The sequence below is a fragment of the Podarcis erhardii genome, assembly GCF_964252035.2.
Source record: "Podarcis erhardii genome assembly, chromosome: 2".
NCBI lineage: Eukaryota > Metazoa > Chordata > Lepidosauria > Squamata > Lacertidae > Podarcis > Podarcis erhardii.
Genome location: NC_138498.1, coordinates 17,237,976 through 17,255,968, shown reverse-complemented (window position 1 = coordinate 17,255,968; position 17,993 = coordinate 17,237,976). Strand labels below are relative to the sequence as shown.

At 42.2% G+C, this 17,993-nt stretch overlaps 1 protein-coding gene, 2 long non-coding RNA genes and 1 pseudogene across 4 annotated transcripts; 3 read left to right on the top strand and 1 right to left on the bottom strand.

Moving 5' to 3' along the window:
• Positions 1-3,288: 3,288 nt before the first annotated feature.
• Positions 3,289-8,511, top strand: TMT1A (thiol methyltransferase 1A). The gene is made up of 2 exons (XM_081849974.1): positions 3,289-4,292; positions 8,250-8,511. Exons 1-2 carry the CDS (start codon positions 3,789-3,791, stop codon positions 8,484-8,486), a joined length of 741 nt encoding a protein of 246 aa, XP_081706100.1. The 5' UTR covers positions 3,289-3,788; the 3' UTR covers positions 8,487-8,511.
• Positions 8,512-13,388: 4,877 nt separating this feature from the next.
• LOC309335054 (thiol S-methyltransferase TMT1A-like) lies at positions 13,389-17,610 on the top strand (annotated as a pseudogene). Its single transcript, XR_014161642.1, has 2 exons — positions 13,389-13,976; positions 17,349-17,610. The product of XR_014161642.1 is annotated as a thiol S-methyltransferase TMT1A-like (transcript).
• LOC309335121 lies at positions 13,983-14,830 on the top strand. Its single transcript, XR_014153365.1, has 2 exons — positions 13,983-14,252; positions 14,397-14,830. It is a non-coding gene; the product is annotated as an uncharacterized lncRNA (long non-coding RNA).
• LOC309335114 lies at positions 14,941-16,428 on the bottom strand. The gene is made up of 2 exons (XR_014153357.1): positions 15,780-16,428; positions 14,941-15,749 (listed from the first exon to the last, which is right to left on the bottom strand). It is a non-coding gene; the product is annotated as an uncharacterized lncRNA (long non-coding RNA).
• Positions 17,611-17,993: the final 383 nt, after the last annotated feature.

Genomic DNA, 17,993 nt, shown 5'->3' with positions numbered 1-17,993 from the left:
ATAGAAAAAGCTCCTAATAGCAGAGCCAGTGCCTTGCAAGGAATTGTGATCTAATCTCCCCTCCTTGTTCATAAAATAGCCACAGAGGGATGTCTGGATGTTTTCTCATATAGATAGATAGATATAGATATATGTAATGATATATCCGTAATAATATATCTGTAATAATATATCTATATTGCAGTATACCTGGCAGTAATTCAATAAATAATAATAATAATTGCACTTTGGCCAATTCAGGTTGTGCAACAGCAGCTGTTTGCACAGCTCTTACACAACAAAGGTGAGACTTTTGCACTATCATGCACTGGGAAGTGCGGAATGACGCAACATTTTATATTCCTCCTGCAAACAAATTGGGATGCATGTTTGAGGGCGAAGGGAGGACCTGGTGATCTGGAAATTGCCCAAGACACAGGATGCTAAGTCTAAAAGGGAGGTCCAGTCTTTGGGAGAAGAGGCATAAACCTAGTGCTTTTCTTGTAAAATTTTATGCCTAACAACTCAGTCACTGGTGCTCTTCCCTGTTTTGCAAAACCTATAGCAATCGCAGACCAGGCTTAAACTTGAAGCTGATACATAGGTGCTGGTGGGCAGTTTCCTCCTAAGGCAAATGGCCTTAGTCCAACAAAGTTGATGTTGAAAAATCGTTGTTTCAACACTGGTGATCTTTGCTTCTAACAGCTGTGTTGGCAGTAGAGGGTTTCACAGACTTAATAATAACAGCTTTGAAAGGGATTTTGAATTGGTTCCACTGGCTTCCTTATTTTATTTATTTAAAAAAATTAATTTCTATACCACCTTTCATGCCAAAGATCACAGGGCAGTTTACAATATAAAGACACAAAAATACAACAACAAAAATCTCCACACAGTTTAAATTTTTTAAAATAAATTTTATTAGAGTTTATAAAGAGAGATACAGAACTTAATACCAAATATCTTTTTTTATCCGACGGTAGTCTAAATAATGTATCCTTGCAAGATGCCTGTGCCACAAGATGAACATACTAGGATGAATAAAGAACCATTGGTTTATTCCATGAAATAAAAGAGGAAGAGTATAAAGGGGCAGATTCAGGCAGCAACATTACAGATGTGCAAGCAGCTGTGAGAATTTGCCACAGTACCAAAGGTAAGGGGTGGTTGGTAGAACTGATCCAGAAGCAAGCAGAGTGCAAAGTTAGGGAAGTGTTACTGTATAAGAATTCGAAGGTTTCAAATACAGAATAAAGATTCATAAATGCTCATATATCTAAACCTATAAACCATGTGTCTGAAGTAGTACGGGAGAGCAATCCTGAAGCCATTTTGACTCTCCCAGTGACCTCAAATATTCCTCTGCTGTTTGAGATTGCTTTTAATATAAAATATGCCCCTCGGTGAATCATGTCAACTGTGCAGATGTAGTAGTAAACTAAAAAGTAGTAAACTAAAAAGTTCAGATTGGGGCAACTATGTATGTATCCTGCACTGCAAGCCCCTAAGCGCCATGCCACACACTGCAACCCCATACACCCCACATTGACCCCACAAAAAAACCTAACTGCTCTGGCACTGATGGCTCCTTTAACACAGATAATCTCCACACATCCTGCTCAGGGCCGGATTTAGGTTTGATTAGGCCCTAAGTTACTGAAGGTAATGGGGCCCTTTATATGTCCACCTGTCCTTTGTCAACAATAAATTGTCACTGTTTTTGTGTTTTGAATATATGCTATATGGTAATTTATAGACCTAATAGGTATCCAAAGCCATTTGCACATAACAAAATATGTATTTTATCAAAGTAATGGTTGAACTGAAATGCAATTAACAAGTACATTAATAGTGAAATAATTATTAACCTCTAACTTTAAATTATTTTTTATTCATAACAAACTTAATAATGCAAACACATTGGCATTTGGCAATAACAAAAGTTCCTTTAGGAGCACAATTTACAAAGACTCATAATCTAGTCTCTAGAAACTTGCTATAACAAGAAATAATAATAGGTGTAAATATATGATGCAAACTACTAATTATAAATAGCAGATTGTAGGCACCCTATATATAGAAAAGAGCAAACCAGTGATATTTTAGGTAACAGGTGCCTACACAACACAAAACACTGTTGCTTTATGTAGGTTTTATTTTATTTGTTTTTTAACTTACGTTTTGGAAATGTGCATCCAGGTTTTTTTCCTTTAAAATTTTTTGGGGGCCCCAAGAGAGTAGGGTCCTAAGCTATAGCTTGTTTAGCTTACACATAATTCCAGCACAGGGACGCAGGTGGCACTGTGGGTTAAACCACAGAGCCTAGGACTTGCTGATCAGAAGGTCGCAGTTCGAATCCCCGCCACGGGGTGAGCTCCCGTTGCCCGGTCCCTGCTCCTGCCAACCTAGGAGTTCGAAAGCACGTCAAAGTGCAAGTAGATAAATAGGTACCACTCCAGCGGGAAGGTGAACGGCATTTCCGTGTGCTGCTCTGGTTCGCCAGAAGCGGCTTAGTCATGCTGGCCACATGACCCGGAAGCTGTACGCCGTCTCCCTCGGCCAATAAAGAGAGATGAGCGCCGCAACCCCAGAGTCGGTCACGACTGGATCTAATGGTCAGGGGTCCCTTTACCTTAAATCCAGCACTGATCCTGCTACAGGGCCCAGTTGTTCTGAAAAGATTGCCATATGCCTATATTCTCATCTTCTGCACTGGCTAGGGAGATGTATAATTAACCTAAAGTAGGTGATAAAAATCATCAGGTGCCCATGTCTCTCCTGCCACAGAGAGACCAAAAGAACAGCCAGAGCGAATAAAAGTAAAGGATTTGCAGGGCAGGACTGCTGCTCAAGTCTGCAGCAGCTTGAGACAAAAAAACCAAACCCACAAGGGAAGCAAACATATCACTGAAGACTAGTTTCAAATCCTTCCACCCCAACATTTTTCAGCGCAGTTTTGGTGTGAAAGAGTTCTGCCATGGGAAAAAGGTTTCCCCTTATATTTAGGAAAAGCTTGTAACAAATTTAAACCAACATTCGCTTTGGGTTACTACAGAACCGGCAGGTTCGGATTTAGCTTTGATGAGGCTCTAAGCTGCTGAAGGTAATGGGGCCCTTTATATGTCCAGCTGTCCTTTGTCAACAACAAATTGTCGCTATTTTTTTGTGTTGAATATATGCTATATGGTAATTTATGGACCTAATAAGTATCTAAAGCCATTTGCGCATAACGAAATAGGAGCCTACACAACACAAAACAGTGTTGGTGTATGTATGTTTTGTTTTATTTGTTTTTTATCTTGTATTTTGGAAATGTACAAGTTTTGTTTCCTTCAAATTGGGGAGGGGCTCCAAGACAGTGGGGCCCTAAGCTATAACTTGTTTAGCTTATACGTAAATCCAGCACTTAGGACCGCGGAGTACACAATAAAGTGTTAGAATACCTCCTAAATGAGACTATTTCCCTCTTAAAGACAGCAAATACAGTTTTTAAATTCCCTCTGACAGGGGAAAGATTACGAGTGGGTGCACACACAAGGTTATTGGTGAGTGTGTGTGTGTGTGTTTAGTTTATGAACAATATTCCTCTCCACCCTTTGAGATCTCGCAGCCAGTGTGCTCACTGCCAAGGGCTCTGGCAGCTGTACCTTTAACATATATCAAGCTATTCCTGGAACTTGGTTGCTTCGTTTTAACTGGCTGGTTATTTAGGACTGGAAGCTGCAGATAAAAACAAGCCCCACCCTCGAGACTCTGCGACTGACTTTCTCTTCTCCTCTGACTTTGCTGTTTTCTGCCCTCCTGCTAACATGGAAACAACATGCTTAGTTGTCCTGCTCAGGTTCTGCGTCCAGATATTAGCCTTCCCTGCTTACTTGCTATGGTATCTGGGTATCTGGGAACCCCTTTGCAAGAAGTTATTCCCCTACCTCATGGCTGTGGTGACCATCTGTTATAATAAGCACATGTCTGACAAGAAAAAGGAAATGTTCAGCAACCTGAAGGACTTTGCCAGTCCTACGGGGGCCCTCACACTGCTGGAGATTGGTGCGGGAACTGGCTCCAACTTTCAGTTCTACCCCGCGGGATGCAAAATCATATGCACTGATCCGAACCCCAACTTCCAGAAGTTTCTCGACAAGAGCCTGGCTGAAAATCCACACGTGCAGGTGGAACGCTGTTTGGTGGCTCCGGCTGAGGACCTGCACCAGGTACCAGCTGCATCGGTGGATGTGGTGGTTTCAACGCTGGTGCTATGCTCTGTGAAGAGCCCAGAGCAAGTTATGAAAGAAGTCCTGCGGGTGCTGAGACCGGTAAGTAGCTCACGCCGTGGGAAGAACAAGCACAATTCAGTAACTGCAGGGGCATGCTGTATTCTCGGGTGTTAGTCAATTCTATATCCGTTGGGGAATCACAAATGCAGGTAGATGGATTCGGATCCCTTGTTGTTTCTGCGTAAACCAATTTGCTTCTGAGCTATTTACATTCTCACAAGTTGCAAACGCTGGAATCACTCGCTTGCTTTTCTCTCTTAACTACAGTTAGGAAGAAACAATCCCACACTCTGTGTTACTGAGGGCACCTTAGACAGATCTAGACATGCCTCTTATTATTTTGTCTGTTGTTGTTGTGCACTTGTGAAAGACCAAAGCAAATTTTTAAACGTGCTTGTCTCCAACTTTGAAACTGGTAGATGGTTGGGCAGGAAGGCCCAGTATACCTGAAGCAGCATCTCCATCCCACTCATTCAGCCCAGACAATGAGGTCCAGTGCTGAGGGCCTTCTGGCGGTTCCCTCACTGCGAGAAGTGATGTTACAGGGAACCAGGCAGAGGGCCTTCTCGGTGGTGGCACCCACCCTGTGGAATGCCCTGCCATCAGATGTCAAGGAAACAAACAACTATCTGACTTTTAGAAGATGTCTGAAGGCTGTTTAGAGAAGTTTTTAATGTTTGATGTTTTATTGTGTTTTTAATACCCTGTTGGGCGGATAAATTTATTATTATTATTATTCTCCTGAATGTTTTTGACAGCAGCAGATAGCCATAGTTTTAAAGGAGAATGCTATAAGCATAACAAAACCGTAACATCTTAACTACTTTTAAACGAGGAGATCTAAAGAGCAATCGGATTGTGCAAGAATGTGAATAAGAACATGCTTAACTTCAAGTCCCCTTTCGCAACAGCCTAGATTCAAGCTACAGAAGGGCATTTGCGACCAAGGCTATTTTAAAAGAAGTTGGAGAGGTTTTACTGCGCAGACTGCTCCAACACATAAATAAATAGTCAATTAATTTTCTGTTAGTATTTGATGTTACCCTTAAGACTTCTCTTTAACTATGCATTTCTCAGATATGGATGAATAGACAGAAAGAGGAAAGCCAAGGCTGAACTTCTTTTTTAAAACTGACCTCATTGTAAAACATTGTAAAATATGTGAAAGCGCAGAGAATTGTACAGTGGTCCCCAGACACTCAGACACTCCTGTTTTCCAGGGACAGTCCTTCATTTACAGAAGCTGTGCTAGTTTTTTATTTGATCCGAGAATGTCCCGCTTTTCCTTAGGATATCCCTATTTTCATTGGAGAAATGTTGGAGTGTATGGAGATCTGCAATCCCTGAATCAAAGGGATAAGTAACTATATAAGTTTTAGAAGATGTCTGAAGGCAGCCCTGTACAGGGAAGTTTTTAAATGCTTCATCTACTGGCAGAGGGTCATGTCTGCCTTATCCTAAACCTCCCACAGCAGCACAGATTAGGAAACCAGAGTTACACAGAAAGTTGTGAGTGTTGAAATTGCTACATCCCTATGGCCTTTACAACAAACTCTGGACAAATCCTTCATGGAATATTCCGATTCACTCTTTGATGCAAGGTCTGATGATGATGTAAGAGTTCATGAGGTGGGGGGGTATCAGGATTTTCACTTTGAGTCAGCAAACCACAACTGATCTGAAAGGAAAGGAATTTGAATTATGATATATGATAATAACTGTCAATTGGCTTCGGTGACAAACAGCATTTAAACAAATCCCAATTGCTTCCTGCAAACATGTGAAAATCTTTTTGTCTTCCCACCCCTTTTAGGTTTTTTTTTTGTGTGTGTGTGGGAGCTGTAGTTTCTGTTGCTGAAAAAAAATGTAAATTTTGGTTTTCAAAATGTTCCAGCTTGCAAAGCAGAATTTTATCAAGCGATGGAAATGATATATTTGTGGGAAACTGATTTTTAAGAAAGAATGAAAGTGCTTTCAGAATATATATATATATATATATATATATATATATATTCCATATACTGTACAGTGGTACCTCTGGTTACGAACTTAATTCATTCCGGAGGTCTGTTCTTAACCTGAAACCGTTCTTAACCTGAGGTACCACTTTAGCTAATGGAGCCTCCTGCTGCAGCCGCGCCGTGCCGCCGCATGATTTCTGTTCTCATCCTGGGGCAAAGCTCTTAATCCGAGGTACTACTTCCGGGTTAGTGGAATCTGTAACCTGAAGTGTTTGTAACCCAAGGTACCACTGTATATATATTCCACCATGAGTCATTCTGATTCCTCAAGAGCAATATATTTTAAACTAGCAGTAGTAAATTCTTAGGCTAGGGACATGATCCAGCCCAAACAGCTATTATCTTTCTCCCTGCAACACCGCCAATCTGGACAGCTGCAAATTGGATGTAAATTGCCCTCTCCTCGGTCATCAGATAGTTCATTTGATGAGCCAGGAAAAGGGATAGCTCCACTTTTCAGCTGATCTGTATGGATCCATACTGAGTTTTGGACCTTCTCAGCATTGGCATGCAGCTGTCAAGGGTTTGCTAAGCTTGACTGCAACCTTCGGCCAAAAAGGTTAGTTAGTTATCCCAGTTCATAATCCTAAAAGCACCCAACATAAATAAACTTCGGAATTTTGAACAGTTTACATACCAGTTCACAGTGTACTTGAATTTGCAGTTTGCACAATCAGTTATTTGAGAAACGAGCCCTTAAACTCAACCTGTTAATCATTAACATGTCCAAGGACTGAACTGGGGTCAAGTTTGACAATTTTTCACGTTGGCAAAAAGCGGTTGTGAAAATTTCCAAAAGGATTTCTCCAAACCATAGAACCAACTCCTAGGGGCCGAGGTCCCATTGACCCCACGAATAAAATATTTGAGGGGGCCGGGAACCCCCATAGGTGATGGGCAATACGATTAAAATGGAGTGTGTCTGTGTACTACTACTTGTGGTTGATTATATGGGGAGGGGCATACCTGGCCTTCCCCAATATTTTATTCAAGTTGGCACTCCTGCTCCAAACTGAGCGAATGGGCATTAAAATGTCCAATGAAGTTCAAAGTAATCAAGTGTAGAGTGATTTGAGGGTGATAGATAAAAATAAAATCACATATAACCTCAGGAATCTGAATTGGTGGAAAGTGACCACGGATGAGGCTTTGCAGCCATAGCAGATAGCTTGGTGAAGAGGCTGACCCAGCTTGTAGCAGCGGTGAGAAAAGGCAAATATGGAGATGTGTAATGTTATGCTCAGAATGGAGAAAGCAGACAGAGAAATCATAGAATTGTAGAATTAGAAGGGAGCCTGGAAATCATCTACTCCAACCCCCTACAACGCAGGAATATGCAGCTGTCCCGTACAGGGATCGAACCTGCAACCTTGGCGTTCTCAGCACCATGTTCTAACCCACTGAGCTTTCCGTGTTCCTCTCATAAGACAAGAACCCCAAAGCCATCCAATGCAGCTGAATGTGGGAAGATTCAGGACAGAATTCAGGGGAACAGTGGCTGTTGCCATGAAAAATTAACAGCACTCTGATACCATTAGCGCTGATTGTGCAAAGGAATATCTGAGGAAATCCAAAGGAGAATAGAAAGTGTTGTGACGTGGGGTTTGTGATTTCAGCTCTCTTGACATAATATGCTGGAGACAGTTCTCTAGTAACACTTCTTTATTAAAAGCAACAAGACTAAAACCTGAGGAGGGGAGAGCTACATTTATAGGGACAGGGAACTAGCTAGAAAGGATACATTTTGGAGGGAACAATATCAGGCAATCACAGTCCTGCCTTTTGGAGGCAACCAATAAGACAGAGGATCCAAATACAGCAGCTTAAATGAACCAATAGTAGCTGTACCCTCTGGAACCAAAAGGCAGTTACTTTACCCTAATTCAATTACAGACAATAATAATACAGATATAAAATCCTTTGACTCAATACACAACAGAAAGTGACTTATATGCATCCATTTCTGTTTCTCCAGGGTGGCGCTTTCTACTTCCTAGAACACGTTGCAGGTGCTCCTTCCAGCTGGACTCTCTTCTGGCAGCAGATCTATGATCCAACTTGGATATGTCTGTTTGACGGGTGCCACTTGGCCAGAGAAACCTGGAACGACCTGGAAAAAGCTGGCTTCTCAGAGCTGAAGCTACGGCACATACATGCTCCTTTAAAATGGCACCCTACTAGGCCGCATATCATAGGTTATGCTGTAAAGTAGCTTGGAAATAAATTTCTGAACAAGATCTCCATGCAGGTGTCTCTGGGTTGGGGTGTAGAACCTAATCATAAGAATTATAGCACAGCCCATCACTATGTCACCTATGGCCTGTGAACCTCTTGCGCAATCTGTAATTCGATGCACACACATGTATGTTATCGCCAATCCATTTTTTATTTCCACTTGACAGACTGTCCAGCTACCTTCACTTTCCACAATCCAGCTGCTCCCATGCAGATGTGAACGTTGCCATAACACATAGCTTGGGCTTGCCTCATTCACTTCCACGTGAGCATGCATGAACTACCATTACTATTCTCCCTGGAAGCATCTGGTCCCCATGGAGGTTGGGATCTCAGAAGAAGAAGAGTTTGGACTTGATATCCCACCTTTCACTCCCCTTAAGGAGTCTCCCAGTGGCTAACAATCTCCTTTCCCTTCCTCCCCCACAACAAACACTCTGTGAGGTGAGTGGGGCTGAGAGACTTCAGAGAAGTGTGACTAGCCCAAGGTCACCCATCAGCTGCATGTGGAAGAGCGGGGAAGCAAACCCAGTTCACCAGATTACGAGTCCACCGCTCTTAACCACTACACCACACCATTCTCCATTACCTTAAACAGAATTTCTTTTTAATTTGGAAGATGATTGAGAGGTTCCTATCGCCGGTGCTGCCAGCGTGGTGTTTGCAGGCACGCGCGTGCTAACAGAGGCCTTTCCTGAAACCCACGGAGTCCCTTCCCTGCACTTAAAGCCTACACAACACAAAACAGTGTTGGTGTATGTATGTTTTGTTTTATTTGTTTTTTATCTTATATTTTGGAAATGTCCAAGTTTTGTTTCCTTCAAATTGGGGGGGGGGGCTCCAAGACAGTGAGGCCCTAAGCTATAACTTGTTTAGCTTATATGTAAATCCAGCATTTAGGACCGCGGAGTACTTCTGCAATAAAGTGTTAGAATACCCCCTAAATGAGACTATTTCCCTCTTAAAGACAGCAAATACAGTTTTTAAATTCCCTCTGACAGGGGAAAGATTACGAGTGCGGCACACACAAGGTTATTGGTGAGTGTGTGTGTGTGTGTTTAGTTTATGAACAATATTCCTCTCCACCCTTTGAGATCTCGCAGCCAGTGTGCTCACTGCCAAGGGCTCTGGCAGCTGTACCTTTAACATATATCAAGCTATTCCTGGAACTGAGAATTTCTTTTTAATTTGGAAGATGATTGAGAGGTTCCTATCGCAGGTGCTGCCAGTGTGGTGTTTGCAGGCACACGCGTGCTAACAGAGGCCTTTCCTGAAACCCATGGAGTCCCTTCCCTGCACTTAAAGCAACGTTTTATTGCAGCCGGTATAACAGGTTGTGGAGTGTGCCCACAACAGCTTATCTGGTTTGCTAATGTGCCCTCAGGCACTTTTTGTAGTCCTTGTTTATTGCTATTTACACAACGGGCAAGAGGCGGCCTAATTTCAATCATCATCGCTGCTGCCAGTTGCCTTTACAACCCTTCTCTTACGTTCCCACAGTCTTCTGATATCCATGAATCTGTCTGCTCCCTTTCCTGTGTCTCCCCTTCTTGCGTTTCTTCCCAGCCCTGTCTCTCCTCCCCCACCGTGGGCTGGGAATCCCTGTTCACTTCAGTCTCTCCTCCTTTTGAAGCCCTCTTCCCTCTCTTCTTCCTGTCTCTCATACAGTTCAGGCTCACTGATATAACTTATGTCAGGGAGTTCTGACATAAGTACCGTATTTTTCGCCCCATAGGACACACCGCCCCATAGGATGCACCTAGTTTTTTTGGGGGGGGGAGGGAAATAAGGGGAAAAAAATATTTCCCCCCCCCTGGCGCGGGGGAAGACCGAGCTTCCCCCGACCCCAGCCCCCAGAACAGGCTGCTGCCTGCAAGCCTTGCGAGCCTGGCCCGCCTGGCGCGCAAGGCTTGCGGACATCTGCCTGAAGCACGGGGCGTCCTCCGGAGGGCGCCCCGTGCTTCGGGCTGCAGGCTGCTGCCCGCAAGCCTTGCGAGCCCGCGGGAACTCCCCCGGGCTCGCAAGGCTTGCGGATAGCTTCCTGAAGCCTGGAGAGCGAGAGGGGTCAGTGCGCACCGACGTCTCTCGCTCTCCAGGCTTCAGCGAAAGCCTGCATTCGCCCCATAGGACGCACACACATTTCCCCTTCATTTTTGGAGGGGGAAAAGTGCGTCCTATAGGGCGAAAAATATGGTATATGATGCAAACTACTAATAATTATAAATAGCAGATTGTAGGCCCCTATATATAGAAATGAGCAAACCAGTGATATTTTAGGGGGCAGGCTAGGAGGTGGGGCCCATTACTTACATCCTAGGAGCCTACACAACATAAAACGCTGTTGCTGTATGTAGGTTTTATTTTATTTTTTTATCTTACATTTTGGAAATGTACATCCAAGTTTTTTTCCTTTAATTTTTTTTGGGCCCCAACAGAGTGGGGCCCTAAACTATAGCTTGCTTAGCTTATACAGTACGTAAATCCAGCGCTGATCCTGCTACAGGGCCCAGTTATTCTGAAAGGATCGCTGTATGCCTATATTCTAATCTCAACAGAAGGGTTTTTATCCTAGGCTAGGAAATCAGGCCTTGACACCGTAAGCTGCGGAAAATCTTTTTTTGAAAAAATCCTTGACCCGCGTGGTCAGAATTTCACTAAAATCCTGACGTTATGCAATTCACTCATAAATGGTGCCAAACAGTTGCAAATGCCACTCTGAAAGGTTTAGCGGTGAAAACCAAAGGGTTTTTATCCTAGGCTAAGAAATCAGGCCTTGACACCGTAAGCTGCGAAAAATCTTTTTTTGAAAAAATCACAAAAAATCTGACGTTATGCAGTTTAGGTTAATTTATAATTAACCTAAAGTAGGTAATAAAAACCATCAGGTGCCCATGTCTCTTCTGCCACTGAGAGAACAAAAGAACAGCCAGAGCGGCAGCTGCCAAAGATGTTATTCTTATTTCAGACAATTCCAATAATTAAGGGGACAGCAATATTTAAAGAGTGGCAAAGAGCAATTTCAAGATATATCTGGCAGGGTAAGAAGCCAAGAATTATGTATAAGTTATTAACGGATGCGAAAGAAAGAGGAGGCTTCGCCCTGCCAGACTTGAAATTATATTATGAAGCTTCATGTCTCTGCTGGCTGAAAGAATGGATAAAGTTAAAAAATACTGAGTTATTGGATTTAGAAGGTTTTGATAACAGATATGGCTGGCACGCATATCTATGGTGTGAGAAAAGAAAGATTCATAAAGGCTTCGAAAACCACATCTTTAGAAGATCTCTCATAGAAATATGGGCGAGATATAGAAGTTTATTAGAAACAAGAACTCCCCACTGGCTATCTCCGTTAGAAGTTATAAGTCTTAAGAAAGTTAATATGAGGGGGAACTGGATTACATATAAAGAATTGATTATAAAGGAAGGAAGAAAATGGAAAATGAAACCCTATGAAGAAGTGAAAGAGTATGTGTATGATTGTTTGCATTATTATCAGGTTAACGAAATGTTTAAAAAGGACTTAAAAGAAAGGTTATGAGGAAAAAGAATCTAAATTTCAAATAGAAATAATAAACAATGAAAATAAAAATTTGTCCAAAATGTATAAAATCTTGCTAGAATGGTATACAAAAGATGAGGAAGTTAAATCGGTTATGATACACTGGGCCAGAGATTTGGGTTATAATATACAGTTTAATGATTGGATAAAACGGTGGAATGAAAATATAAAATTTACGGCATGTACTGCGTTAAAGGAAAATGTTATGAAAATGATTTATAGATGGTACATCACACCTGTGAAACTGGCAAAAATGTATAAAACATGTAATAAGTGTTGGAAATGTAAAGAAAAAGACGGAACATTTTACCATATGTGGTGGGACTGTAAGAAGGTGAAGGGCTTCTGGGAAATGATATATAATGAGATGAAAAAGATGTTGAAATATACGTTTGTTAAGAAACCAGAGGCTTTTCTTCTAGGAATAGTAGGAAATGAAATAAATAGAATGGATTGTAAACTTTTCCAATATGCAGTAACAGCAGCTAGAATATTATTGGCCCAAAAATGGAAACAGGAACAACTGCCGACGCTCGAAGAATGGAGAATGGAACTAATGGACTGTGCTGAACTAGACAAACTAACAGGAAAGATCAGATATATACGAGATCAAAAGTTCATTGAAGACTGGGGAAAATTTTCAGACTATCTGAAATGTGTATGTGATGAGCAAATAACGCCAGTGGGATTTCAAGAAGTTCTGTAAATGACAGAGGACTATTGTATTGATGAAAACTAAGGGTGTGAAGGTTTATAAAATGCAATATAAAATTAGGAAATGTGTATTTAAAAATTTGAATAATGGATGATTGTCAGAGAGGTTGAAGGAAGTCAAAAAGAGAAAATATGTGATAAAATTTAGATTGGATATTATAAATGTATGTTGAAAAATTTAATTTTTTATATATATATAACAGCCAGAGCGAATAAAAGTAAATCATTTGCAGGGCAGGACTGTGCTGCTCAAGTCTGCAGCTGCTTGAGACAAAAAAACAAACCCACAAGGGAAGCAAATATATCACTGAAGACTAGTTTCAAATCCTTCCACCCCAACATTTTTCAGCGCAGTTTTGGTGTGAAAGAGTTCTGCCATGGGAAAAAGGTTTCCCCTTATATTTAGGAAAAGCTTGTAACAAATTTAAACCAGCATTGCAATAAAGTGTAAGAATACCCCCTAAATGAGATTATTTCCCTCTTAAAGTTTTTAAGTTCCTCTGACGGGCAAGATTACAAGTGCATGCACAAACCATGTTATTGGTGAGTTTGTGTGTGTGTGTGGAGTTTATTAACAATATTTCTTTCCACCCTTTGAGATCTTTGAGGACTGGAAGCTGCAGATAAAAACAAGCCCCACCCTCGAGACTCTGCGACTGACTTTCTCTTCTCCTCTGACTTTGCTGTTTTCTGCCCTCCTGCTAACATGGAAACAACATGCTTAGTTGTCCTGCTCAGGTTCTGCGTCCAGATATTAGCCTTCCCTGCTTACTTGCTATGGTATCTGGGTATCTGGGAACCCCTTTGCAAGAAGTTGTTCCCCTACCTCATGGCTGTGGTGACCATCTGTTATAATAAGCACATGTCTGACAAGAAAAAGGAAATGTTCAGCAACCTGAAGGACTTTGCCAGTCCTACGGGGGCCCTCACACTGTTGGAGATTGGTGCGGGAACTGGCTCCAACTTTCAGTTCTACCCCGCGGGATGCAAAATCATATGCACTGATCCGAACCCCAACTTCCAGAAGTCTCTCAACAAGAGCCTGGCTGAAAAGCCACACATGCAGGTGGAACACTGCTTGGTGGCTCCGGCTGAGGACCTGCACCAGGTGTGGTGGTTTCAACGCTGGTGCTATGCTCTGTGAAGAGCCCAGAGCAAGTTATGAAAGAAGTCCTGCGGGTGCTGAGACCGGTAAGTAGCTCACGCCGTGGGAAGAAGAAGGACAATTCAGTAAATGCAGGGGGATGTGTATTCTCAGGTGTTAGTCAATTCTATATCCGTTGGGGAATCACAAATGCAGGTAGATGGATTCGGATCTCTTGTTGTTTCTGCGTAAACCAATTTGCTTCTGAGCTATTTACATTCTCATAAGTTGCAAATGTTGGAATCACTTACTTGCTTTTCTCCCTAACTACAGTTAGGAAGAAACAATCCCACACTCTGTGTTATTGAGGGTACCTTAGACCAGTGTTTCCCAACCTTTGGTCTCTAGCTGTTTTCGGACTACATTCCCCACCATCCCTGACCACTGGTATTGCTAGCTAGGGATGATGGGAGTTGTAGTCCAAAAGCAGCTGGAGACCCAAGGTTGGGAAACACTGCCTTAGACAGATAAAGACATGCCTCTTATTATTTTGTCCATTGTGCACTTGTGAAAGACCAAAGCAAATTTTTAAACACGCTTGTCTCTCATGTTGAAACTGGTAGGTGGTTCGGCAGGAACGCCCAGTATACCTGAAGCAGCCTCTCCACTCCTGTCGTTCAGCCCAGACACTTAGATCCAGCTCCGAGCACCTTCTGGTGGTTCCCTCACTGTGAGCAGTGAAGGGAACCAGACAGAGGGCCTTCTCGGTAGTGGCGCCCACCCTGTGGAACGCCCTGCCATCAGATGTCAAGGAAATAAACTTTTAGAAGACATCTCAAGGCAGCCCTGTTTAGGGACGTTTTTAATGTTTGATCTTTTATCGTGTTTTTAATATTCTGTTGGGAGCCATCCAGAGTGGCTGGGGAAACCTGTATGTATGTATGAATGAATGAATAATTAATAATGCTTATTATTATTATTATTATTATTATTATTATTATTATTATTATTCCTCCTCCTCACATTTCAGCCTCTCTGCATTTGTTTTGTGCCTATTCCCTCCTGCCTTAAAAAAAAAAGAAAAATAGAATGATTCATGTTTGGGAATGGCTTTTTAAACACATTATAGCCTCTCTTTCCTTTTGAAGTATAGTGAGTAAAATGTATTTGTTTCACCCACTGAGATTTCCTTGACATCTTCCATCTCTGCTTACCAATGAAACTGGCAAAGTCGGGGGCAAACTCAAAATCACCCTTGGCTAAGCTGTTAACTGACTCTAGTGACAGATCCCATACCCTCCAACGTTTATTTGATGAAAATAGGGACATCCTATTAAACAACAACGGCAGCAATTGTATTATTGGTTGCCCCAACCACTCTGGGCTGCTTTCAACATACATAAAAACATAATAAAACATAAAACATTTTTTTTTAATCCCCATACAGGGCTGCCTTCAGATGTCTTCTAAAGGTTGTATAGTTACTTATCTCCTTGGCTTGGGGGTCACATAACTCCATATCCTCCAACATTTCTCGGATGAAAATAGGGACTGAGGAAAAGCAGGACATTCCAGGATCAAATCAGAAACCAGGATGTAAATCCAGGACTCTTAGCATAGGGACATGATCCAGACAAACAGTTATTATCTTTCTCCCTGCAACACCACCAATTTGGACAGCTGCCACAAAAAATAAAATAAGGTAGCATTAAGTGCAGAGTAGACCTATTAAAATGAATGAACCTCTCTTAGTCACCGTGATTACCGTAATTTCAATAGGTCTACTTAGTTAAACACCTGCCAGGGTACTAGGGTGGATGAAGTTATTTAAACCTCTCCTTCAAGCCCAGTGGCCTGATGAGGGTGTAAATTGCCCTCTCCTCGGTCATCAGTTAATTTATTTGATGAACCAGGAAAAGGGATAGCTCCCCTTTTCAACTCTTACATCTATATGGATCCATACTGAGTTTTGGACCTTCTCAGCATTGGCATGCAGCTCTCAAAGGGTTTGCTAAGCATGACTGCAACCTTGGGCCCAAAAGGTTAGTTAGTTATCCCAGTTCACAATCCTAAAAGCACCCAACATAAATAAACTTCGGAATTTTGAACAGTTTACATACCAGTTCACAGTGTACCGGTACTTGAATTTACAGTTTGCATAATCAATTATTTGAGAAACGAGCCCTTAAACTCAACCTGTTAATCATTAACATGTCCAAGGACTGAACTGGGGTCAAGTTTGACAACGATACCCAATTTTTCACGTTGGTTAATGCAAAAAGGGGTTGTGAAAATCTCCAAAAGGATTTCTCCAAACCATAGAACCAACTCCTAGGGGCTGAGGTCCCATTGACCCCACGAATAAAATATTTGAGGGGGCCAGGAACCCCCATAGGTGATGGGCAATACGATTAATATGGAGTGTGGCTGTGTACTACTTCGTGTGGTTGATTATATGGGGAGGGGCATACCTGGCCTTCCCCAATATTTTATTCAAGTTGGCACTCCTGCTCCAAACTGAGCAAATGGGCATTAAAATGGCCAATGAAGTTCAAAGTAATCAAGTGTAGAGTGATTTGGGATGATAGATAAAAATAAAATCACATATAACCTCAGGAATCTGAATTGGTGGAAAGTGACCACGGATGAGGCTTTGCAGCCATAGCAGATAGCTTGGTGAAGAGGCTGACCCAGCTTGTAGCAGCGGTGAGAAAAGGCAAATATGGAGATGTGTAATGTTATGCTCAGAATGGAGAAAGCAGACAGAGAAATCATAGAATTGTAGAATTAGAAGGGAGCCTGGAAATCATCTACTCCAACCCCCTACAACGCAGGAATATGCAGCTGTCCCGTACAGGGATCGAACCTGCAACCTTGGCGTTCTCAGCACCACGTTCTAACCCACTGAGCTTTCCGTGTTCCTCTCATAAGACAAGAACCGCAAAGCCATCCAATGCAGCTGAATGTGGGAAGATTCAGGACAGAATTCAGGGGAACAGTGGCTGTTGCCATGAAAAATTAACAGCACTCTGATACCATTAGCGCTGATTGTGCAAAGGAATATCTGAGGAAATCCAAAGGAGAATAGAAAGTGTTGTGACGTGGGGTTTGTGATTTCAGCTCTCTTGACATAATATGCTGGAGACAGTTCTCTAGTAACACTTCTTTATTAAAAGCAACAAGACTAAAACCTGAGGAGGGGAGAGCTACATTTATAGGGACAGGGAACTAGCTAGAAAGGATACATTTTGGAGGGAACAATATCAGGCAATCACAGTCCTGCCTTTTGGAGGCAACCAATAAGACAGAGGATCCAAATACAGCAGCTTAAATGAACCAATAGTAGCTGTACCCTCTGAAACCAAAAGGCAGTTACTTTACCCTAATTCAATTACAGACAATAATAATACAGATATAAAATCCTTTGACTCAATACACAACAGAAAGTGACTTATATGCATCCATTTCTGTTTCTCCAGGGTGGCGCTTTCTACTTCCTAGAACACGTTGCAGGTGCTCCTTCCAGCTGGACTCTCTTCTGGCAGCAGATCTATGATCCAACTTGGATATGTCTGTTTGACGGGTGCCACTTGGCCAGAGAAACCTGGAACGACCTGGAAAAAGCTGGCTTCTCAGAGCTGAAGCTACGGCACATACATGCTCCTTTAAAATGGCACCCTACTAGGCCGCATATCATAGGTTATGCTGTAAAGTAGCTTGGAAATAAATTACTGAACAAGATCTCCATGCAGGTGTCTCTGGGTTGGGGTGTAGAACCTAATCATAAGAATTATAGCACAGCCCATCACTATGTCACCTATGGCCTGTGAACCTCTTGCGCAATCTGTAATTAGATGCACACACATGTATGTTATCGCCAATCCATTTTTTATTTCCACTTGACAGACTGTCCAGCAACCTTCACTTTCCACAATCCAGCTGCTCCCATGCAGATGTGAACGTTGCCATAACACATAGCTTGGGCTTGCCTCATTCACTTCCACGTGAGCATGCATGAACTACCATTACTATTCTCCCTGGAAGCATCTGGTCCCCATGGAGGTTGGGATCTCAGAAGAAGAAGAGTTTGGACTTGATATCCCGCCTTTCACTCCCCTTAAGGA

What these genes read in the sequence shown, in the direction of transcription:
- TMT1A (XM_081849974.1), top strand. Translation starts at nt 3,789, where the DNA reads ATGGAAACAACATGCTTAGTTGTCCTGCTCAGGTTCTGCGTCCAGATA. An exon ending in TCCTGCGGGTGCTGAGACCG is followed by an intron (nt 4,293 to 8,249) that starts GTAAGTAGCTCA and finishes CTGTTTCTCCAG; the next exon opens with GGTGGCGCTTTCTACTTCCT.